Consider the following 24963-nt stretch of genomic DNA (forward strand, 5'->3'; position numbering starts at 1 on the left):
ATAAAGGTATCAAAATGTGGCTTACAAAATTCTCCAAACGTCTATGACGTCACCATCAGATCCAAAATTAGGACCCCTCCAATGAGTGTTGACCAATTTAAAGTAATTATTCGAAATAGTGTTCTGAAAGAACTGGATTAAGTTTTGTTCCTAATCTCAAAATGATCGTTGTTACCCAATTGTATTGATAAATCGATTCTCTTTCACCTCCCATTTGGACAGATGAAGGAAAGCGGCTGGAGCTACGACTGCAATGAGACAGGTCACGAGGGTCACCACGAGTCGTCCTACACGGCTCAGATGGCACCGGGCAATGATGGCATTATTGTCTTCACTAAGACTAGACGCACACACCCAATACCTTACGGCAAATCCAAACACCAAAAGGTAAGCATATGAGTGGGGCATTTTGGGACCAGGACAAAGTGTTCAACTAAAGATATCTTCTGCACCATTTTCCCTCAATTGAAATAGAAAGGCTGCATTGTCCATTAACATTAATCAAAATTCGAGTTGTACCCAGTAGCGCGCGCCGGAACCTAGGATGGATGATTTCATTTTCTTGCGAGTACTCTAGCTGCGAGTGCTTGCAGAAATTGCCAAGTTTTGAACATGTCCAAAATCCCGCGAGCAACTGCGAGCTTTCACTGCCAGCTGCAAGTACCTGCAAGTGGCTGCGAGTAACCCCCTCACACGGGACAAGTTCCTGTGGGAGACTGCCTTAAATAACTGTTACGTTCCGCTCGTGTCGCCCTTGATACGGAGATTTTACTCGCTTATTGAAAAACAGCGACGACAACAGAACTCGAATAACATATCGGTCTTAAATGTTACACTATAACACCGCATAATTGTTATGACACTCTAACACCACGTTACAATATGTCATGTCCAGGAGAAACTTTCAAAGAAAATCTTCCAATGACAGGAACAAAACGGTCGCGAACTTCAAAAACAAAACACACAGACGGTGTAGCTGGATACAATTTACCTTTAATTTAGATTCCACAAGCTTTTCCAGTAATTGTTTTGTTTTTTATGGTAACCCGGTCAGTTTTGCTAATCCGATGGTTCAAGTGCTGCAGCTAGGATGCGAGCGAGTTCGTATTTCCGAAACTTTAAATGTTTATTCCCCCCAAAAAAAAAAATCCTACTAACCGATGAAATAAAATTTATATAAGATATTTTTTCATTCCCCCCTCAATAATATATTTCCAATATTACAGCTTCGTGATACGAATATGCAAAATGTTATTTCGTCGACTCTTTTGATCCAGAGGACATAATGCCTTTTCAGTTTACAATATCCAGATTAAATTATTATTGTCTGTCCTTCACCTCTTACATACCAACATAGAATTTCTTTTTTAAGGTTTGCATCAAAGTCAGTTCTGAAATTCATATAGATTTTTTTTAAGTCACATATTCTATTTGAGACACAACTATGAACACCAGGTATTAATGTATCTGTTTGGTCTTAACCAAATGGTTTCAAAGTCTTAACTTAAAGGATTTCTGTTGGAAACCATGGCACAGTAAAAGATCTCGCTGCATTGTTTCGTGTTCTGAAGCAGCTATTAAGGTTTGCATTTGTACAAGAATTTGGAATAGTATTCATTGTTGCTGAATGGACAATAAGGTTATTTGAAAGGGTCCTTGTCGAAATTTAATGCAATTATAGTTGGCACATCGGTCGAATTATCCATCCCAATTAGTTGGCATATCGGACGATAAGTCATTTTACATTAGTACTGATCGATAATTCCTACCATTACATTGAGACCAATTTCTTCAGAAGGAGCCTTCGTAAAGTGTTATCATTTATTGGTCGAATAGGAAATCCACTATCATCCTGCCATGAAGCTCCCATTAATGGTCAAGATACTGGATCACTTTGATGCTCCAAGAGAATCGGCACCAGGGTACGGGTATGAGTTTTATATTCCCCATTTTTACTATGATTTTTAAACAATGAAAAGTAGGGGTGTTCTTAAAGATGGAGCATACTAGCGAATTGCAAAAACTAGTTGCAACTTTGTATCTACCCGACAGTTCGGACCAGCTTGGTGCAATTTTATTTTTTTCTTGTCAAATTTGAATAAAGTGTACTACAGAGAGTACTTCAAAAAAGTTCGCCTTGTACTTGTACTCTGGCAAGTACTCGTGTTCGTACTTGTGAAAAAAAGTACTCGACTTCAACACTGCACCAGGGCGTTGCATCTGAGGTCAACATTTTTTGTCAATTTCTTTTTTTTTTAATACAAATCAGCACAAATGAAGTTGAAAGCCCAAATGCATTACACTCTTTCATTTCCCCCCAAAAGTACCCCCAAACTGACAATTTTGTCAAAATAGGGAAAGAAATTAAAGAATGGCTTTTTGCACCAACGGCTATTTGGCTTCACGTCATGAATTACATTAAGGTGTAATGAATTTTGGTCTAAATTGCACGCTTGACACATAGGTTTGCCGAAGAAAACATGCTCTTCACCCTCGATAAAACCTTTTTTAAAAAGTCAGCAATGTTAATGCTTGTCTGTCAAAGCCTACCACAGCGTTTATTCATAATATGCCTCCAATCTTCTGCTGTCCTAAAAATTATGTTTTAACGAATACGTTTTAGCTGCTCCATAAACTTATTTTCAGATGAACTGTTATAGTGACTTAAAGAAGGTCTGGCATTCGATTTTTAAATAGTGAGAACACGTTTTATTTTCAGATTTCGTCATCAAAATCAAGAGGATGAGCAAACAGAAGAAGAATTTGGTAATTAACCATTGTAGTGTATCGATGCCTTAGTGATCGTTGTTTTCAAGAGAAAGTTCGTGAACCTAAAAATATAACAATGGTCCAGTCCAGTCCGGTCCGGTCCGGTCCGGTCCAGTCCAGTCCAGTCCGGTCCAGTCGGTCCGTTGCGGTCCGGTCAAGTCTGGTCCAGTCCGGTCCGATCTGGTGCAGTTCGGTTCTGTCAGATCCGGACTGCATGGTCTGGTGTGGTCTGGTCTGGTGCGGTTCGGTCCGGTCAAATATGTTGAGATGTAACGACATGTATGGGAAAGTAACAATACGCAGGTATAATGAGATTGAAAACATTGAAACGTAAATTCGTTCCCCCGGTTTTGGCATTGATTGTAATATGTTTGAAATAATTTGTTTGTCGCACATCATTGTTAGCTGTTACATATATATTTATGAACCAAACCAATAAGGTTTTAATGCATTGGTTTCTATCGTTTGGATGTTCTTCAGAGTTTCCTGAGATGCAGACCTCCTCTGAAGGGCAGCTGACCTTTGAACGAGAGATATACTATTCATCACCCAGTGGGCCACCTGATGATGAGGATATAGTCACAGACTCAATACACTTGAAGAAGGTAAAAAGGATATATATGTATTCGAGGTCACGTGTAAGTGTTCTACATGGGTCATTTTATAAACTAAGGGGCAAAACTCTAATATAATACCCCGACCTCATCAAGTGAAAGGGAAGGTAAAATGCGGCCCAAAGTAAATGGAATAGCCCAGTGAATTGATGGCGTATGTCTTGTATCCCTTTATGTGTTATTTGCAATAATTTAATTCAGCATTAAGATTCCCATAGGAAGCACATACTGGGATGTCTCGATGTGTATTACTGTTGGAGACAAAATAGTAATGCTATGGGGTTTCATAAAAAAGTGTTTTGTTTTTCAGTGTGCTAATACAATTACGAATCGACCCATAAATAAATCTTCGTATAATATTGAGTGTTTTTTTGATGTTCATTCACGCATCATATACGATTTTTAGCCCCTACGTAGTCATGTGAACACCGATATGGCGTCATTGAAGGAACAGATTTCTGGCAACCTGACATGCATGAGGAAAGCTGCGCTGAAAGGTAAAAAGAGCGATACAGCTGATAAAGTTAGCTCTCTACAGCTTAAAGTGTATGGCACACAAAAGCACTTTTGGAAACCAGAAGTGCACAGTACAGCTGCGTTCCTCAATTAGACAGAGGTTCGCAAAGCCCCTCGAATGAAATTTTCGTATGGATAAATTTTCGAAATTTTAATATTAATTTCGAAATCATCAATGACGTAAAGTTTGAAACAATGTATACCCAGTACCTCTTTAGAGACATTGTGAAAATACTTTACAAAGCTAGCTTAGGTTGGAGTACAATCCCGACCTATACGGAAGGAGACTGCGGATTAAACCAGACCAATGAGAAAATAGGAGGCTGCAATAATAAAGACTATTCTCAGCAAAAAGTACATCTATGTCAATTGATTTTTGCAACACACAGAATCCAAGCAACAAAGCCAATGTTTCCAGGATCTAGTTCAGACCTTGCACTCCGTGCCTGATGGCCAGAAACTGGCAGAGATAGTGGCTCCAATGTACAAGCCACCCATGTCAAGGTATGCAATAGATGGGAGCCTATTGAATGTTGTTCATATGCTTTTCTAATATCATAATTTGTTTTATATGTATGGAAACCTATCCAAGTGCTAAAATCATCGCCCAAAAGATGCTATATGTGACACACTAACCTTATTACTTTTACATCCGCCCTACAATTGTCTCTTCTCAGACGGGTTCGTGACAAGCAGGACAGGCTGAACATGTTGGATGCGGTTGCCGCGATGCACACTGATACTTCTCAGTCACTCCTCACCGATGCCATCCTCTTGTCTCCGAAACCAAACAAGGAGCTGGTAGAGAGACTACTCATTGCCAGTGCTGGCTTCATACATGCTATTTCAGAGGTAGTACATATATATTCTTTATAGGTGGCCACTCGAACAAAGTCTATAAGGGCGACATTCGACATTTGTTTTTACCAATTTCCAATAAACTTTGTTTTTCAGCATTACCTGGAGAATGTGGAGAATATCGTCTTCAAGTCACACACATTCCCTAGTGAGTATTTTGTTATTTCTTGAACAAAGAATCATGTAGTTGCCTCCATGGTTCAAAAAGTAGAATATGTTTGTTCTCCGTGCAACCGTTTTCTTTTTCATTCTGGGCATGCCCCTTCCCACTGGTCTGTTCGCAAAAGGGGAGGGGACCTGTATTGCTGACAACAGGGGAGAAAAAAACAGTACACCTACTGTAATACTATTTTGTAGAGGATCGGGGCACACAATTGCAGAGTAATAAGGACCGAAAGGGGTACTGCTACTTGTACATTTTGTTAAAAGCCGATAGTTGATGGATGAATTTAGCTGAAGGTTTGAGGTCCCATGGGTCCTTTTTGAATAATAATTTGAATGATTTTTCAATTTGCTTTTGATACAGAACCTCTAAGGGACCCCGAGATACAGAGAGTTGCTGTGCTGGTACTCGGTGCCCTCGCTGGTCACCGATGGAAGGCCGGATACAGAGCTCAAGCAGAGTCCATTGTCATCAAGATTGAGAATAAACTCGGCGTACATGGTAAGGGAGAACAGTCCTCTGTTGTTTGAAAAAAGAGTCCACTTTACTAACGCTATCAGTTTAAGCGAAAAATGAAAATCCCATTTTTAAGATGTGGCTATTTCCAACATGATCTGAGACTAGAACTCATTGTTAGAATCACCGCGATTTTTGTAGACTTTTGAGACTAACTTAGAGTTAGGCGACAGTTTTACACAGGTGGAGCAATAGTTTCCATTTACTGAATATAATTTAAATTGATGCTTCTGTTAAATAGTCATAGTTTTTGTATAATTTCAATGTTCAGACCCCTGGGTGTATGAGAAGACCTTGACATCTCTGACCGAGGATGAGCGAGATGATTTTCACCATGACATAGTGGCTTTGATTGAATCCCTGGGCAATGCTGGGCTCCATCGTTCCTTCCCTCACATCCAGAGCTATACCAACCACAGCGCCACTCATCCACTGCTGAAAAGGGCTGGCTTGCACTCCATGAGAGACTACCATCATGACATGGTAACATAAAGTTCAGTTAACCCGGGTTATTTTGAACATCTCACAGCCGCCCCCCCCCCCTCCCCAACCCTTATATCTCGGCCATCAAGTGGCAAAAAATTATGAAACTTTGTACATGCATAGAACAAACAAATATAAACATACACATAGGTTTAACAGTTTTGGAATTATTGGCTAGTAATTATTCATATGCACCAGTAATAATTCTGCTTTGTAAACACTACATTATCGGGGAAGTTAGATTTCACGGCGCGCAGCGCCGACCAATATTTCGCTGAGCGAACAACCATGGCAAGACTTGAGGCTTAAAAGTCTGGAAAGTTCGGATCTGGAAATCAGTTTTTTGCAAGGGTATTGCGGAAATTTGAGAAGGGGGAATTATTCCCCCGGGCCTTGCTAGGGTTAATCCTAAGAAAAAAAATATAATGACACAGGGGCGGCTCCAGGAATGTTCGCAGGGGAGGGGGGGGTTATCAGCAAAAAAATCAGAAAATGTACACAGGTTTTTTTCTCCGGACACTTCGCCTCCGTAAAATCAAAACCTGGTGGGAGGGGGGGGGGGCTGGTACCATATTTCAATAGGAGGCGCTATTCAAATTCGACGATTGTTAACACTAGATTACAGAATGGTGTACCGTATTTTGAACAGGCGGACATTATACCAGTATAATTTTTTGGTCGGTGTTAGGAGGGGGGGGGGTCGACTTATTTTTTTTAGGATTTTGTATGATAATTTTTTTTGGAACAAAGCTGGGGGGGTTCTGACCCCCAAAGCCCCCCCCCCCCCTCTGGATCCGCGCCTGAGACAGCATGTCAAAGATACAGATAATTGAGCAGAAATAAAGACTTTCCTTAACTTATAAATAATTAAATAATTGTATTGTATAATTGCCTATTAAACAATGTTTGTTTGTCTCTCTCTTATTCTCCTTTTTTTCAATCAAATAATATTCGTTTCAGGTGTTTGCAACCCTCGGGAAAACAAGGACGATTTCTTTTTCGGTCGACGTCTTTCAAGAAAACTTGCAGAAAAAACAAAATTTAGTTTTCGGATAGGCAGTAAACGAACTTAACTTGAGGAAGTAACGATTATTGTTAGAAAAAGTTGAGGTTTCCCTATCCTTTTCACACTGTTTTGCTGCACGTATCTAAATGACAAGCTTTACGTCACGATACGTCTGCTTTTGTTTGTCGCATGTAGGCAGCTGGGATTCTTCTCAAGTCAGCCCTGGATGAAGATGAGGACGAGCATGTCAGATACGAGGCTTCACTCTTCTACAAGAATCATCCAATGGGTGGTCACCAAAATATCTCCAAGTTTGTCACCCCAGAGGAGTGAGTATGAAATCTCGGACAGGCCTACATTTTTTTAAAGAAAAAAAACAATAGACGTCAGACATAATGACGTCACGTTTTGTTTACATGTGCGCTTTCCTATTAGAGCTAGGTGAGACGTTTTTGAGGCCTTGTCATGATCATAAATGGAAATTGTCTTACCCATCGTTATTTCTAAATGTTTGGTTAATTTTCCTAAAATCGGCTGAAATGTTAGCTGGCTTTTGTTTTATTGCTCAATAGCCAACACAAGAGGGCGCGTTTTTTGTGTACCCAATCATGCCCATTTCTAATCCAGAAAAAGTTTGTATTAAAAATGCTCTCAAGTTTAGCACATGATTATTTTCTCTAAATTAGTAAAGAACATTCGGCACTCAGAAGCGATGCTAGTGGACAATTTTTCACGTTGTATTAGAAATTATAATAATGCTATATGCATTTGCCTCCCAAATTCGACGCGTTCCGGAGATACAGCTCAAAAAAAGATAGTTTCGTAGAGAACAGACACAACCCTCGCTCTTCGAACGGTTACAATTACTTCAAACAATTATACGGCTAAAAGGTATTGCTCTGTTAGGCATACCGTAATCATAAGCTATACTTTGTCCATTAGTAAAGTCTAACATGAATGCCATTATCATTCCTGATCAGATATTCTGCAGACATTTTCTCCCAAGATGTAGCTTCCGCCGCTATAAGCGTGCCCTCCAGGCGTCGCTTGAGACGGGGATTCTGGGACGGATTCTCCTTTACGTTGCCCAGTCCGTCCATTTACTGGAAGAAGCTCCTTGGCAGCCCAAAGACCGGAGCAGAGTTTGGAGTGACCATCAGGAATGAACTTAAAATGGAAATTGGTATGTATAAGATAGAACACTATTATGTGCTCGACCTCTGTTTATTGGTAAAAAAACAGAGGTGAATTATTTTTCGCAGAACCTGTCATCAGTACTTGTTGAGATTTGCCCATTGGATAACGCACAATTACTCGAAATGGAGAAAACGTTACCTGGACAAAAGATTTTCCCACAGACGAGATGCACTTATTTAATTCATTTTTTGGAACTCTAACAGCTCCCCTGAGTGGTCATGTCGGCGTGGATATTTTAGACGAGGCCTATGCAACAGTCTTGGTTGGACTTGTCGATTTTTCAATGGATATTGTCCGGGCTCGTTTCTGCTTCAATGGTTACGCTGATTATAACCTCAACATACTACAGGTATATGTTACTTCCCTTCTTATGTGCTATATATCTGTCGATAAATACAGGTGAAAAAAAGTTGGCGTTAAATAACATTGCTCTGTTTGTCATGATACCAAAGCAGTTACTCTGATCAAAGTTAAAAAAGAAAAAGGTACTTTTTTGTCACAATCAGGAATTTGGTGTGGAGCGCATCACTGACTTTGCAAAAGTTTACGATCTCATCATTGGGCAAGTAGTTGGAAACATCAGGAGGGCAGTGGACGTTGTTGTTAAACTCTTCAACGGCGAGATAAGCATTGCTCAGCTATTTGACGACTTTGTTCAATCACTAGAGAATATCCCTACCTCCGTAACCGTAAGTATATTTTGACCGTGACATAACGGTACTAGTGGTATTTGGCTGTAATAATTATAGGCTTTATTGCAATAACTTTTGCGCTAATCATACTAGTGTGGCACTGATTAGAAGCTGATCAAAGTCAGTTATTCTCTAAAACTCGATACTTAACAACGCAAATAAATCATTTTCTGAGGCGCCTGCGCACGCGCACCTGAAAAGGAATTTGTTAATAAATTACAACAATAATCCATGTGATTAGGAATTTCGCTTTACCGCAGCAGCACAGGGCCGATATAACTCAGCGTGCAGATGACTCGATGGGGCGCTTCCATTACCAACGATAACCCCCCTATACTCACCTTATAACTTCAGGTAGTAGTTACTTACAATGTCTCATCTAAGTGACTGGTTTCTTCTTATTTAATACTTTTCTTAGCGGTTAATGCAAGGAAGATAAAGATCTTTAGAAGTATCTTTAGTATAAAACTACAAATGGAAAACGTTTTCTCATAAAATTTTGTTTTATAAAATTAGCCTGCCAGGATTGTTTCGTAGCATGTCTGATTGTTCATGAGAATATTTTAATGGATTTGGTGCTAAATGAATTTTATTAGTCGAATTGGGTTTTGCCCTTCACCGATGTATAAACACTGCATACTCAGTGTGTTACCTCCCGAGAGGAAGTCGAAAAAAAATCACTCTGGTGGAACTCGAACCCACGACCTCGACGTAACGGGATCGGTTGGCTGGCTCGAATCTAATGTACATAGCATAAGGTGTTTATATGTCGGTGAAGGACAAAACCTAATTTGATTTACATCACCCGACGCATAATTCAACCTTATTTTATTAGTAATATATTTTATTATTGTTCATGTCCGTTATGCAGAATTTGAGATCAGTGGCCATGCAGGCTGTGTCCAGATTGTCTCAGTTTGACCCAGATCAGATGCCAGCTTCCTTCAGAGGTGTGATCAGTGTCGTCAACAAGGCTACTCAGCTCTTCAGTGATATCAAAACAGACGTCATGGAATTCTACCAGGTATAGCTATTTGTTTTCCTCTGCAGTCAGGTATAGTCAGTATAGTCTATTATACGTATGCGTACAGAAGACAGATAGTGCCACTTAATAAGTCTGAATATATTTGTTTGTACGTGTGAAAACATTTTTTGTAAAGCACCCGCCACTTATTATGTGATAGCCGCCACATAATAAGTGGCAGCCGCCACATAATAAGTGGCAGCCGCTGTACAAAAAAAATATGTTCACACGTACAAACAAACATATTCAGGCTTATTGAGTGGCACTCTCCGTCTTCCGTATATGCGAAGAACATGTCACGTAATTGAAATAGTAGATATCGCGTTTTAAGATGACTTTAATTTAGATATCCAAAAAGGTTGAAGGTCCACCGTGGCTTTGTGGATATGCTAGTGTGGGCGTGTTCATCTATTTAAACCGTGGACGAAAAATTCCAGAGAACAATAGAGAACAATATCGTCACGCTTCCATGCATACGTCTGCGATTGGGGTCGTGAACAAAACATATGGGAGTCTTCCTAAAAAGTTAGGGGTACAAACTAAAGAGGGACAATAGGACGTCCACGATCGACGGTGTGAACACGTTTGCGTGTGTGCGTGTGTAGGTTATAATTCCAGTGATTTAATCTCTCCCATTTCCACCACAATTGTCCTAACAAGTCCACTTTTCACCAAGTCCTACTTCTCAATGAAAGAAATGTACCCTTAAATCCTTTTTGATAGCATTAGAGGGAGATAAAGGCCCAGAACCATTCCGGTAACAACTTACGCATGTACTTTCGAGTCAGTGACTATAATTGTTTGCCAACAAACTGTGATCGACATCGGGCAGATAATGATTGCAGACTCTGTCCATTTCCAAAGTTAGGTTCTCAGATCCTAAAGCCAATACACAATATTTTCTTGCTAAATTGTGGACTTTTATGACAGCCTTATGTCAGTTATAAAGTTATAAACACAGAAAATAGCTGTTAAACTGTTTCGGCAAAACAAAAATATTGTAGCATGTTTATTTTAATTTTTTTATACAAAGCAGCTATTATGAATGTTTCGCTATTCAGGGTGTAAAGAAAACAGGTAATCCAAAATCAATCGGCTAACACGGAAAAGTTAGAAAATTGTTGACTGTCAAAGTGGCTCCATCTTAAAGGGTAGGCCAAGAGCTTTTAATTGATACCATATTCACAATCACACCTTTTCAGTAACAGATGACTTAGTACCTTTGCTTGCAAAACAAAGTCAGAAAAACCTCGATTTCCAAATTTGCTGAATACATGGTAAGTTAATCTGTTGGAACAATGCGCTGTCACTGTGGACAGTGTGTCAGGGAATGTTGTTGCATAAAATGGTACATAAAAATTTCCATGAATGATTGATCATTTCAGAGATTCTGTCTATCATCAACAACACCTACTTCTTCCAAGCCTACCTGATTCAGTGACAAGTTGAGCTGCCAAAAAAAGTCGTAGTCGCAGTGGATTATGTGTTGATTTTGAGGGGAGAAACATGTTGAAAGTGTTTGAGTATAAAATGGAGTAACATGTTTCATGATTAAATCAAAAATTCAAAGATTGTTGTTTATTCATTAAAATAATAACTACCTAATGCAAAAGAGCACTCAGAAATCATTAGCTTGGGCGTTTGCCTAACTGGGCATGGCTTTGACTATGCCCATTACAAGCTACATGTTTTACAGATTTTTTATATGACATTGCCAGTTTGTAATGAATAAGTGAAGCTTTGGAATGATAAATAATATATGGACAACATAAGGCACTATTTTAAGCAACAACATCTTCAACATACCCTTTTTAACGAACTGTCCACAGCTGTGACAGCGCATTCTTCTGACAGCTTACCTCTGAAATAGAGGGTTTTTTGGCCTTTGCATGCTGTACAATCAAGGGTGCTCAGTCAACTGTGACTGAAGAGTTGTAATTATGGTATCAATTGAAAGGTAAGGAACTAACCTTTAAAATGAAACCACTTTGACATATTACAATGATCTAACCTTTATATATGAGTCGATTGATTTTGGATTACCTTTTCTTTATACACCCTGTAGTTAAAAAGGGGCGATTTCAAACGTACAGCATAAAATGTTTTAAATTTAGCAGGATTTCGTTGGAAATTTCCTATTTGTTCTGTTAAGGATGAAGGACCTGTGTGTCTTCATGATAATATAGTATACATTTTCCCTGTACATAGTTTGGATGAACCTTGATTTGTTCCAATTTTCTGCAGGCCGTCAGTGAAGCAATCACTGTCACTTTGCCAGGGGCTGTCGAGCAGATCTGGAAGTCTATCGTTTCAGTTTCAGATTCTATTGGAGGCCTACTAAAGTCACCCCTGGAAACGATCGGAGCCATCTTCAAAGGTGTCCTCAAGTAAGTTTAGACACTGATGTACGCGCTGTAGTATAGAGCCCGGATGTTTGCCCTTAAATAGCAAATTTAATTGCAAACATTTTAAAATGTGCAATTGTTTTTTGGTAAATTTTTGATAAATTGCATGACTTAAAAGAGAAATATCGTGATAAATATTGACTTCTCACTTCCGAAAAGTACATGCAGACTAGTGCAACTCAGGTGTACTCGTACATCGGCTAAAAATTATGAAATACTTTTTGTAGCGGTCATTTAATAACTTAAAGTTGAATAGAAGAGCGGTGTGTCTTTTTGTGTTTACTATGTGTCTGGAATACAGTTTAAGGACTCGTTAGCATTTACGAAATATAATCTGAAGTGAGCGCTGCTAATGCCTTCAATCAAGCCACCCCGACGAAATCTGGAACCCATGGGTTGTAGGTAGGTAAATCCTAGGGTCGTTATACATTCTCGTTCTCATACAAGTGCGCGATGTCGGATGTGTAAGGTCGTACATGGAATTCGTTTTAACTATCTCCAAGTGATTTTTCATCACGTTGTTTTTAAAGAATTCCAAAATAGAATTCCAACGTAAATGCTTCTCGGGGTGGTATACAGTTAGAAATTATTCTGAAAAAAATATTAGCAAGGGGAAGGGCAACCCAGTGTAAAATGCCCATGGATGGGCCGCGAGAGGGTTCTGAAAGCTGAGCTGCGTGGCATCTAAAGCCTTATATAGCGCACGTATCTACCAACAATAGTAAGATACTCAAGGCGCTAAAAAATATGGTTTTTTTAGAGACAAGTAAATGAAGTACATGAGAAATATGAGAACCATTATGTAGCACCTTAATAATGGTTTAATTGCGCATTAAGCAGCCACTGTCAGAAACACCTGGGCAAACCCCTTCTTTTAGCGATAAGTGCTACTGGGTTCTTTAACGTGCATTACACAACGCACGGGACCTACGGCTTTACGTCCCATCCGAAGGATGAAGCAATAATAGTAAAGTGCCTTGCTCAGGAGCACAAGCACCATGTTCCCACGGTACACGAGTCGAACACCCACTCTCAAATTTGTATCCTTGTGAAGACATTTCTTTGTTCTTGTGTAGTAAAGTTTTCAATTTTGAAAGTGAAGTTTCAAAATGCTCTTATTTTAACCAGAATTAATTTCCTTGGCTGAAATTCGGACTTAATATCCCTTTTCTAAAACTCTTCCATTTGCGACATATCAACCCACCTTGGCAATTCCTTGTTTTTGAGTAAAATCCATATATCTATTTCGTAAAAACCTTGTAGAGACCTATTCATCTATAGAAGTTGCCTTGTGGAGACCTTTACAATGTTTTGTTCCCTATTGTGTGCGTGTCTCCACAAGGATACAAATTTGAGCACACCGTAACCATTGGACCACAGCACCCCGTTATTACCGTGTCCATTCTGTTCTAGCCTCTAGACCTTTCAAATGAACAGATATATATGTAAAAGTTACTATGCAGAGTTCATCAGGTGTTACTAAGGTATTGCCTTGTTCCCAAACCCGACATAAGAAACTTTTTTTATGCCATAATGATCATCGTTATGCTTTTTTATCAGCATTAAGACTGCTGTTACTGAAATCCTGAATGCCAAGAAGGAGATAGAAGAAGCCAACTTTTTCAAGGAAGGTGAGGCACAGTTACATGTTTTCCCTCGACTAATTGATCCGGCCAATATATTTGATGGTTTGAGGTATTGAGAAGTTCCTCGAATAATTTCAGCAAGTTCTGTCTTGTCGATCAGGTCAGAGGCCCTACTGGTTTGATCTACCCAAGGTCCTCGGTGGTATTCTCAGAGAGTTACTGGAACACCTCCGCAACATCAGAAGAGATCTTAGCGTTTGGGTGTCCGAGATTGACAGCTCATCAGATCCCGTCACGAAGTTGACAGGGGGTGCTTTTGACTCGGTAAGACACATCAATCTACTTTTTTGAGATTTTAATTAAATTAAGTTATTACATTTTTGAAAATGAAAATGAACAATCTGCTGCAAAACAATTACAAACTGGATTGACCTGAAATATAAAAATCAAACACAAATTAGACGGCCTAATGTTGGCATCCTAGCAGTATCTTTGTCAAAGACAAACTGGCAGGGATTACAGAAATAGACAAATGAGGGACACACAACCTATGTGTGGTTGTGTCTCATTTATGTGTCTGTTTCCCGTTAGGCCATCTTATATTGTTTTGATTTTGATTACATTTTTGATATTTTACAGATTCCCTTTTCTTACTGAAAATAAAAGCAATATTTCTGAATCAGAAAACAGGAATCGATCTATTTTCATTGTTTGATGCTAATTTAACACTGTTGAATCAAATCAACAAGCAAGAAGTTTGCTTATATCTATTTATTGCTCTGTGTTAAAAGGAATATACAACATTTCCTTTTGCTGTAATTTTCAGAAATGGACGCGATTTGGGGGTTAGTATTTTGTAGCATTGTAACACTGATCTGTTTCAATTAAAGTTTTGTGTTCCTAGATAATGGAGAAACAAAGAAAAACAATGCTGTTTTTGTAGTGTGGTTCCCTGACCCTTCTTCAGACGAAACGAAGCCATTTATTGACGTCGGTGAATTATTAGGTCAGGGAACCGTACTAGATTGCTTGCAGCCGTTCACGAACTTGTAATAAAATTTGGTAAATTTGGGGTAGTTTAAGAAAAACATACATTTTTCCTAACGATGGTCAGCCGTGGTTGTGTCTCATTTATGTGTCTGTTTCCCGTTAGGCCATCTTATATTGTTTTGATTTTATTTACATTTTTGATATTTTACAGATTCCCATTTCTTACTGAAAATAAAAGCAATATTGCTGAATCAGTTCACGAACTTGTAATAAAATCTGGTAAATTTGGGGTAGTTTAAGAAAAACAGACATTTTTCCTAACGATGGTCAGCCGACCATCGTTGGAAAAAAAATGTTAGGTCAGGAAACCATACTAGATGGCTTGCAGCCGTTCACGAACGTGTAATAAAATTTGGCAACCAGCCCACCATCGTTGGAAAAAATGTTAGGTCAGGGAACCATACTAGATGGCTTGCAGCCGTTCGAACGTGTAATAAAATTTGGCAAATTTGGGATAATTTTAAGAACAACAGATATTTTTTTTCGAAGGATGGTCAGCCGACAATCGTTGAAAATTGATACAAATATATTCCACTTTTTAGTCAAGTACGGTATTTCATGATAATTTTTGAAGATAAACCTCACGAACAGTAATTACAATGTTACTTTCACATTGTGGACAACTATTTTCTCCTGAGTGCGGAGATGCTGTTTCAGTGAAGTTTCCCTCTCTTGTGAGCAAGCCCTGTGGTCAAACGAATTTTTTTCAAATCGCAAATATCTAGACAAAGATCTTGCCTCAACACTACCATTCCAATGTTTGTGTCCCCTTTGTGGTTCATCGTGTCATTTGTCGCTTATTATAGCACACATTGAGAGGACGAGTGCGAGATGAGATTGAGTCAATCTTTCAAGATCTGATGGATCCGATACAACCCCTTCAGAATCTCCTAGGCCCATTTTTTGAGCTGCATAACCTCGTTATCGGTAGTGTTCATGCTGTCAAAGAAGCGTATCAGGCACTAAAGGAAGGGTGAGTAGTCTGACATTGACAAAATACTTAATGTGCCCGTACTTAGGTTCGCTGTTCTCATGCACACGAAACAATTTTGTACGCGTTTTGTTGACAGAATGTGCCCCCTCCCCTGCATGTCATTGGTCCAGGTATTTTCCAGGAAGCGCTATCATTTGGCTCTTGGGTGCGAGCTCTTTAAACAAATGACACGATGATTAACGTAGAGTTTATGTCCACCTTAATGTTGGTTTTCAGATATCAAAAGTCCCAAGCCTTTGTCATGAAACTGTTTGGGCCCAAGGCTCACGAGAGATTCCCAAGGAAATTCCGTGAACCGGGATCCGGGGCGTGCGCGTCAGGAGGTTTCTACCCAACGGACTCAGCTGGACACTATGAGAATCAAGGTGTGGATCTGGAAATACTACCTGGAGCAAAGGTTAGTATGTCATTCTCTGCCCGTTTATTGTGGCTTTTGTGTGGGCTTTGTACTAATACTGCGAAGAAGTAAATAGCCATATTAAAAAATTGCCATATTTAAGACAGTGTCAGCAGTAGCGTAAACTCGTGTCGTCGAGTGGAAGAATGGTCATACCCCCAAAGCCGGGGGGTGCACACCACGTTGTGATGCAAACTTTCTGTTGGGAGGGAGATGTACACCAAATGACATTAGTTCATGAAACAAATGTGCATTTATATAAACTTGCTCACTTAAGGTTATATAAGACGGGTGCATTCAGTCTCTTGGGATTTTTTTTTCAGAACTATTCCATATATATATATTTTCCTATAGGTTTTCCCGGCTATTTATGAACCTTTATCATTCGAATTCACCGATTCTAATATTCAAATCCGTCCATAATCATCAATTTAGTGCACTTCAATTTTTAATTCCGTCTTTTGTCAGACAAAATCCCCCCGCGGGATTTACGCCCCTCCAAATGCATCAATCTCCTTAGCCAGTGAAATAACGGCATTTTCGCCCACGTTTGCTCAGGCGGCAAGGTCTCAGATGCACTACCGGGAGCACATGGCACCTGCCCTCTTCACAGTCTATCTCACTGCAGACCTCACCAACATCTCGCTGATTTTGTCATTATCAGCACCAGAATAAAGAAACAATTAACCTCGTCTGGCTCAAGGCCAAAACCAGATTCCATATTCTCTTTGTCCGTGAGCTGCTGTATACTGACGACACAGTTTTTGTTTCCCACATCCACGCTTACCTGCAGAAGATCATTGACATCTTCGCCCGTATAGCCAGTGACCTGGGTCTCTCTATTAATGCAAAAAAGCTCATATAGTTTTCACCTCTTCCCCCACTCAACACCATACCTCAAGTCCTGCTCAACGGAACGCCTCTAGCCAAGGTTGACAGCTGTGCTTTATCTCGGAAGCAGAGAGCGACGCTCGACTTAATCCACTAAGTGTAAAGTTTACCGAGTAGTTGATTTGCCAGCCTTCCCTGCACCGTAGAGACTTGTACTCTCTCGTACTCAGTCAGGCTTAGATCCGGCATCTTTGTTTTATCCTTAGCATGAGCTGGCGATCAGGATCCCTAATTCCATGGTTTTGCGACTGGCTGGCATGCTCATGTCACCAAAATGCTTGAGGGGTGTCATTTCAGACGAACCGCGGCAATGTTGTAACGATGGACGATTCCAGACTCCCCAAAGCCGTATTTTATACAGAGCTCCTAATGGGTGATAGACCTTGTGGCCCGCCCAAGCTTCACTTCAAGGACACACTGATAACGCAACTTAAAAACATGCCTCATCGACATCGACATCCAGGGCACCCAGGGAGAACAGTTCTTATAGAGTAACTGATGGGGCTACCCTGGTAAAATAAAACGATAAATTAAAAAGATAATAAACAAAAATTAATAAAAAATAAACGTCACCACCCGGGAGGACGCTCCCAGTGGAAAAAGAACATCCTCACTGGTACAGCTGTCTCCCAGGCTTCACTCTTCACTGCGGTTGCAGACACTCGCAGCCGACGTAATGCTTTTTCCAAAGCCGTCGACGATGCTAACCTGGTGTGCGGAATATCCGGTCATGTTTATCGCGCTCACATATGTCTTTTTCCCCTTCAGGAAGCCTTGGGATGACCTGATCGACATCGACCGGCTGCCACGACGACAACGACAGAGGGCAGATGCCCGGACAAGGAACCCTGTCTTACCTTTTAGCACGAATTGACTGTCGGGAAATATGTCATTCCCCCCAAACAAAAGTAGTCTTGCACATTCCTAATACATCATTGATCCTACATTATTTATAACCGGAGCATTTGTTCCTTTTTTGTCAAGTTGGTGGCACCATATTCAGGCGTCCTTTACAAGAGTGCTGGTAAGCCCAACCAGGTTACTCTGCAGGCTGGTGGTGGGGCCTTCCGCGACATCAAGATCATCATTGACAACGTTGAGCCCAATAGGACCATCTCCAAAACTGAAGGAGTTCATGTAAGTGGAAATCAGCTTAACTGGGTTTTGCTTAAACTGCATTTTGATTTCATGATTATCAAGTTCATTTCTTTTCATTTTGTATGATTCATCTGATGAGTCAAATTTGTAACAGGCATATTATCTATAGCCATACTTTGTAAAGATTAATCAGATGCGGTGTGTTTGCTAAACATCTTATTATACATACATGTATGATACCGCATTGTTAATTCAAAAAGCATTTTAAAGGGAAAATCAAACGTTGAAAATGCTGAACAGGCACTCCGATAATAAAATCTAGATTAAAGAGGTAATTAGTTCGAGTCATCCATATCGCCGGCCGTTTGGAGCCATTTGTGTTTGGCGAAGTAATGAGATTATGTCCTTTGCATAATTTAAACGTTGTCTTCAAAAAAAGCATATTGAAAGAACAGTTTGCATTAAAGCAATCATTAATTAGCATGTTATTTCAACATATTGTATGCATTGACCTTTTGGTACCATAATGGGAGTATAATACGTGCCATACCTGCGTTTTCTGATCCCACTTTGCCAGTACTATACCTCAGGCAGGGTTTAATGGTGCGCAGTGCAATCTTGAAGGTGAAGTCTCCGGTTTCTGGTATGGAGCTTGCCCAAAAAGTGGTGCGGCGACGCGGCTTTTTTTTTTTTTTTACCTGATTTTTTTGCTTCAAATGTCGGCTGGTGACTGCAAATGGTGCCCGACTAAACTTAGTACAAATATATGGGAGTCCAGAGAGGCCACATAAAGCTTATTCTCGACCATAACCCAATCTAAAAATACGTTCAAATTGTGCAGCAGCAGGATTCCAGTCAAACCAGTGAGTTTGGCGGTTTTAAGATATAATCTTTCATTGAAAAAAAAACGTTTTCATTTTGCCGACGCGCATGGCTACGGCGACGCGCGCATACCAGAAACCAGAGACTTTTTTTTGGCCTAAGGTAAGCATTTTGAGGGATCCACACCAGGGGCTAATCCAAGTTTGAATCGAGAGAGAAATTTAGGTGCGAATAATGCAATATTTCATGAGCCATTTGGTTCTTCTCATCAAAGGTAATAGCTGGAACTGTTATTGGCACAGTCGGTTTTTCCGCAACATGTAGACCTTCAAACTACATCCATCTTTCAATGAAGAAATCCAAACCCAACCGCCTGGCGTCCCTTCTAGACGGCGTCCTGGATGACGATGTTTCAGCTGCTGACCTAGCTGCCAAGGATGGATACGTGGATCCTGGCAACTACCTTGGGAAGAGACTTCTGAAAACACCCAAGTGGACACAAGTCTGTGACGATTTCAAAATTGTTTGGTTGGTAAGTCTGAAAAACTGTTCGAGCACAGATCACTGCACATTACGGAGGCATTGTCCTGGTTAGTGAACGAAGCAAAACAATGTCCGGTAAAACGCATTCACCATCGAAAAGGGCCTCTGTACAGTCATGGCGTTACGAACGCCACACTTGCATAATATGCTGCAGTAAATTCAAGGCTGTGTCTCCTCAGTGTGCATTCAATCAGTGTGTATTCAACCCCATGTGCATTCAAACACTGCTAACCGCAGCGTCTGTCGCAGACATTATTACCAAAGACTGATACTAGGACATACGAAGTTAGTGGATTCGAGACCTATGAAACCTTTCAAAATCCTACCAAAATAAATGTTTTCTTTTTTAAAAGGTAAAGCATTGAGAGTCTTTGCTCGTATCTGATCATGGACTTCACTGAAATGGACTACCCTTGAAACAAATGACAGTCAATAAAAAGGGGATAAACCTGATGTTCCGTTCTAGACTATACGTATTTTTGTAGGTCTTTTTAGAGGCATGAAAAGGATCTCGACCACATCACTGATTTTTTACCACTGTACATAGGGAATGGTAGTGAAGGAAGGTACCGTGCTTGGAAATAATAAAGACGGAGAGACGAAGGACACCAGCCCTGAGCGCGAACCTCCCCCTGACACCACTACCGATAGACCTGACCCTACCAAACTACCACCAAAGCGAACGCCCTCTTTTGGTCTAGTAATGTCACCAGGTAATTGAAACATTTTCCTCATGTGTACGTACACGAAGAAAGGTTTTCAAATATTGCCTCCGTATAAATAACACTATCAGAGGCGTAGCCAGCAGGGGGGGGGGGGGGGGGGAGGGTGTTGGTAAGGGGGCATTTACACAAGCCCCAATATCTTGTGAACGGTGCCTTTTTTTCACAAATGCCACTTTTTAACGAGCACCCTTTTTAAAGAGTGCCCTTTGGAATGTTGTGGTAACGTCGGCAACTGTGTTTCCATGAAAAGTGCCACATATTTGTCCCTTAGTGGCCATGATTGTCCAGTTAGAACAGCGTCCCCATAGGAAGATGGTGTGCCCCCCCCCCCCCCCCCCCCCCCCCCCTCGCTGATGATTGGTGAAAATCTCTCATGACGGATGGGCGAGTGCCCTTTTTCAAGTCTACTCCCTAGTAAAATGATCTTGTTACGAATTGGAATATTGGTATTGCTTTGTAAAGATTTAGAAAAGGTAAGTTTTATAGAACTAGCTCATTTGCATAGGCCATTTTGCCCCGTTGCATAAAGATCGCTGTGTAAACGCGAAAGTAACAGGGCGGTTAATAATGTATCAGCTTGAATTAATTCGTCACCGACACCACGAAGTAACACTCTACCGTGTTAAAGCATATTTTTTTCGATTTTCATTTTTTTTTTATTTTTTAACATTATTCATCAAGGCCTTCCATTGCACGAAGTTTCAAAGCTTCAAGAGCGTTACTTTAATAATTACGCTAAATATCCATGGCAACTTTTGCGCAAAAGTGACAATTTCCGTTTTCACGAAGTAACACTCAAGTTCCATTTTCAATTGCAATGCATGGCGCGCACTCTGCTCATAAGTGAGCAAAAACGTTTTCACGAGTAACACTCTTCTTGTAACAAGTTGACCTGAAGTTGCACTTTCCTCGTGTTAAATACATTGAAGAGTGTTACTTCGTGAAAACGAAAATTTACAGTTTCGCAGCTTTTTCGGTTTCACGAACTAACACTCATCTTTTTTCTCTTATTTCTTGTTTATTTCATACACAATCGAGTGAAAAACAGCATAAATTCAATTCATCAAGTGTTCACAACGAGAAACCCAACTGAAAATACTCTGTTGTTTTGACGCAAAGTGTTGTTTTAGAAGCCGTTCAACTTTAGTTGCCGTTTTCTCCGATTGCTAGTTTTTACTGGTATGTAGATGGGTGTTACTTCGTGGTGTCGGTGACGAATTGTTGTCATTCATAAACACTTTTTCACTTTTGGCGAAGACAACACTCAACAAACCAGAGAAGCACTGGGCTTTCCCGAGCCAAAACTTGCCTCGGGGTCTCCGTTTAAGAACTTCACTCTGAGGAACCTGAAGATTGGATCCATCCTGGCATTTGCCCGTAAGCTTGGACTGGAGGAAACAGCAGACGCGTTGTTGACTCTAGTCAAGACCATTGTTGTAAGTTCGATGACAAATATTAGTTAAACTGGCCCCTAACCCCCTCCCACTCCTAAAAAGGGGAAAGTAAACCGTTATTGCACCCGTTCATTCAATTCTCTTCTGGAGTGTATTTTTTACTACAAATATTATCAAAATGTATTGATTTGTGCAAAATTAAGTCAGTGTTTCAGATAATTGCACATCACAAATGAGCTGTCAAATTCAAAATGTAACCGTACAACCATACAATTATTTTTTAGCAATACCTTTAGCATACAAAGCTGTATTATATAAGTCATAAACAAGTTCTGAAGTTTAGATTTTGACTTGTCTTTTTGAACTGCAGAAACTTGTTGGTGACAAGCCGTGCGTTCTACCCGAGTCTTTATCCAATGATATGTTGCGAATTGAGCTGCAACAGCGTGGTCTAAGCTCACAAGGAGATAGACAGACCTTACTCAAGCGATACAGGCAACCTGAGGATCGTAAGTGTGGATTGATCCGGTGGTGGTCTGTGTCTAAATCTTTGTTTGATGGTTATGTTTGTTGTTCCTGAGTAATTACTCTTTGATTGTTGATTTTGAAATTAAACCCCAAAAAAACGATTGCAGAGCGAGGTTGGAACCTGCATCCTGCTTGAGGTTTATATGTATTTGGGGTGTTTTTTGTGTGTACTTTTACCTGTACCGGTATTTATTTGCTCTATTTTGGTAGCGTTGCGATTTGTCAGCGTGTACTTTCCCAATAGATACACCGACGTATTGTCATCAAAATAATGTTTACATTACAGTGGCTTTACTTATAGGAGCCCATTCAAAAAATGCCCCGCAAATGAGCCAGTTCGGTATGCCAAGCATGTGCACATCAAGTTTGACGATTTTTCTTTTGGGATAAACATTTCTTCTTATGCGTGCAAAAGCATAGCAGGGTACCAGCAAAATGGAAGAGACCGTTGTGTTCTGAAGTAACAGTTTGCAGAAGAAAAAAAAACGTTTGGACACCAAAGTGTTTTAGGTGTTTGTGTGTCCAAACTTTTGTGCGAACAAAAGTTTCCATCTCTTTTCGATTGCACGAAAAATTACACAGGATGCGGATTCGGTTACCACGTCCCCCATAGCCTTGTGTGCATTTATCTGCCGCGTTTATCCCGAGATTGTCGAATCTTGTTGTGCACCAGACTATTTTGGAATAAAGAACTGACTTATTAATTACCAAAAAATAGTTTTTGTTTTTCCTTTGTTAAGGCTGCCTTCTGCTTCAAGTTTCCCTGCCCAAGAATGTGTACTGTAAGATAGACAAGAGTTGCCTGGGTGTGGAGTGTTGTATGAACGTCAAACTCTTCATGGTGTCCTTTGCCTTCAAGGCATTCATGCGCTTTGACCCTTGCGAGTTTCAGTTTGTACTCGGTGTCAATTCTTGGAACTACACCATGCACATTCTAGATTCCGAATTTGGTAAGTTGAGTTGTCACTGTTTCATGTTCATATCAATTAAGACATTTGTAGAGAAGGAGAAAAGGGGGAATATGACAAATTAGGAAAAAGAATATTAAAATGAATTTTATATTTTTAAATGTATAGATTACACGTTTTCTATGTAAGTTTTAGACTGTTCTTTGGTTTTATTGTTAATTCCGAGTTAAAATTTGCAGCTAAAAATATATTCACTTTTAGTGCAGTGTTAATTTATGATAATTTTCTCTAGGCAAGGAATTGAATTTTCCAGTGCCCTTTGACATTCCGTTTGCTGATGACATGGAGCTGTCTCTGAGGTATACATTCTTTTTTATTTTTTAATTATGATGTAAAGTGTCATTAAAAAAAATTCCCATCTTTGGGAAAATATTAATACATAATCAAAGAAAACAAATATCTTTTTAGTGTCGTTATTTGACTTTTTTTCTCAAACTAGGATACCGACTGAAAAGTCCCTGGTCACATCCTGGTTTTACTTGGCCCGATATTTTGCAGGGTCAAAACAGTGACACTTACGTTGGTTAAATGACCCTTTTGCCATGATAAGTGGGTCCCAACGAACTGGAAAGTGATGTCGGGAAGTGTTTTTTCCCCAGAGAAGTGGCTTTCTTACCCTGAAAGTCTCGAGCCAAAAAGAACAATGAATTCCGGGTGAATCTGACAAACCGTGCACGAAGGGTATCTACAGTGTCCCTGTACCCCCAGACACACTCCAGACTATTGTTACCTAACGCATCGCCCTATACGAAGATATCTCAAAAGACCCTGTGAACACAATGACCAACACAAAAGCAGCGGTCCCCTCCGTTGCATGCCTTGCTTCAAATAGGGACATTTTAGAGTGTGCGTTTATCTGGAATTCGGCTGGATTGTTTTGAATAAGATTATGACGACCATTTTTTTTCGAATCAAATGTACGTGATCTAGAAGGTTGTCACCAAAGAGTGCCTTTGTTTTAAGGTTAATAATGTATTACGAACAATAGATGTACAGGAAGTGGGATTGCCTCCTTCTTTATCCTTATTGTACTTTTGTTGTCACTCAGATTCACCATTGAAAAGAGCAGGACTCAATTACTAGTCAGCATGTCTGTTGCCATCTGCCCAAAGACTGGAGATGCGGCCTGTTTGACATCTATCCACGTGTTGAAAGATTCTGCTGTCCCTGTGCCCTTTTGCCATCCCGATGGAACCATCACGTGGCCAGAAAGTAAGCAGGAACCAAATGAAATCCTAATAAATTGTAAACTTTGCGCAGGCCCACCGTTATCGAATGATTACAGCTGTATTTCTATAAAATGAACATTACTTAGTCGTCTTCAAGTCATATTTATCTTAATTTAATGAACATTCAACAACACGGGCATCCGCAGGGGAGTCAATGGGGTGGAGTGGGCAAATTCCCCCCCCCCCCCCCCCACCCTTGAAAAAAAGATAAATTGAGAATACCTAGAGAAAGTACAGGGATTGTTTTGGAAATAATGTGCTTTGCCCCCCCTAGAAAAATCCTGGCGTCGCCCATGGTCGTCTTCTCAAAGGCCGAATTAGAAATATAGATGAATGAGTCGGTCAAAAAACACCACAAGTTCTCAAGTCATGAAAATGGGCCACGACAAAGGCATTTGTTATCATTGTTCATCTCCTTTTATTTGTGACCTGACTTCTGATTCTACTTGTGATTGACTCGTGACTAGATAACAACTCTGAATAAATGTTCTCAGT

At 40.1% G+C, this 24963-nt stretch overlaps 2 protein-coding genes across 2 annotated transcripts; both read left to right on the forward strand.

The window, feature by feature from the left end:
• The first annotated feature begins 221 nt into the window (after positions 1-221).
• On the forward strand, positions 222-14486 carry LOC119724018. Its single transcript, XM_038194939.1, has 19 exons — positions 222-387; positions 1837-1922; positions 2720-2766; positions 3250-3374; positions 3790-3880; positions 4289-4403; positions 4577-4751; positions 4854-4905; positions 5284-5421; positions 5708-5919; positions 7121-7254; positions 7906-8108; positions 8326-8471; positions 8629-8811; positions 9686-9838; positions 12083-12225; positions 13804-13874; positions 13990-14153; positions 14469-14486. Exons 1-19 carry the CDS (start codon positions 223-225, stop codon positions 14484-14486), a joined length of 2421 nt encoding a protein of 806 aa, XP_038050867.1. The 5' UTR covers position 222.
• A 1253-nt stretch (positions 14487-15739) lies between these two features.
• LOC119724019 lies at positions 15740-23367 on the forward strand. The gene is made up of 9 exons (XM_038194940.1): positions 15740-15852; positions 16090-16270; positions 18146-18298; positions 19356-19613; positions 20172-20337; positions 21607-21785; positions 22114-22252; positions 23012-23221; positions 23348-23367. Exons 1-9 carry the CDS (start codon positions 15740-15742, stop codon positions 23365-23367), a joined length of 1419 nt encoding a protein of 472 aa, XP_038050868.1.
• The last annotated feature ends 1596 nt before the right edge of the window (positions 23368-24963 follow it).

Source organism: Patiria miniata, unplaced genomic scaffold, assembly GCF_015706575.1.
Source record: "Patiria miniata isolate m_02_andy unplaced genomic scaffold, ASM1570657v1 HiC_scaffold_17, whole genome shotgun sequence".
NCBI classification, from domain to species: Eukaryota; Metazoa; Echinodermata; class Asteroidea; order Valvatida; family Asterinidae; genus Patiria; species Patiria miniata.

Bases quoted from the DNA above. Each gene is read 5' to 3' on its own strand.
- LOC119724019 (XM_038194940.1), top strand. From the start codon at position 15,740: ATGGATCCGATACAACCCCTTCAGAATCTCCTAGGCCCATTTTTTGAG. The intron at 22,253-23,011 runs GTAAGTGTGGAT...TCCTTTGTTAAG, and splicing joins ATACAGGCAACCTGAGGATC to GCTGCCTTCTGCTTCAAGTT. The intron at 23,222-23,347 runs GTAAGTTGAGTT...TTAAATGTATAG, and splicing joins CATTCTAGATTCCGAATTTG to ATTACACGTTTTCTATGTAA.
- LOC119724018 (XM_038194939.1), top strand. From the start codon at position 223: ATGAAGGAAAGCGGCTGGAGCTACGACTGCAATGAGACAGGTCACGAG. The intron at 388-1,836 runs GTAAGCATATGA...TTGGTCGAATAG, and splicing joins GCAAATCCAAACACCAAAAG to GAAATCCACTATCATCCTGC. The intron at 4,752-4,853 runs GTAGTACATATA...TTTGTTTTTCAG, and splicing joins TCATACATGCTATTTCAGAG to CATTACCTGGAGAATGTGGA.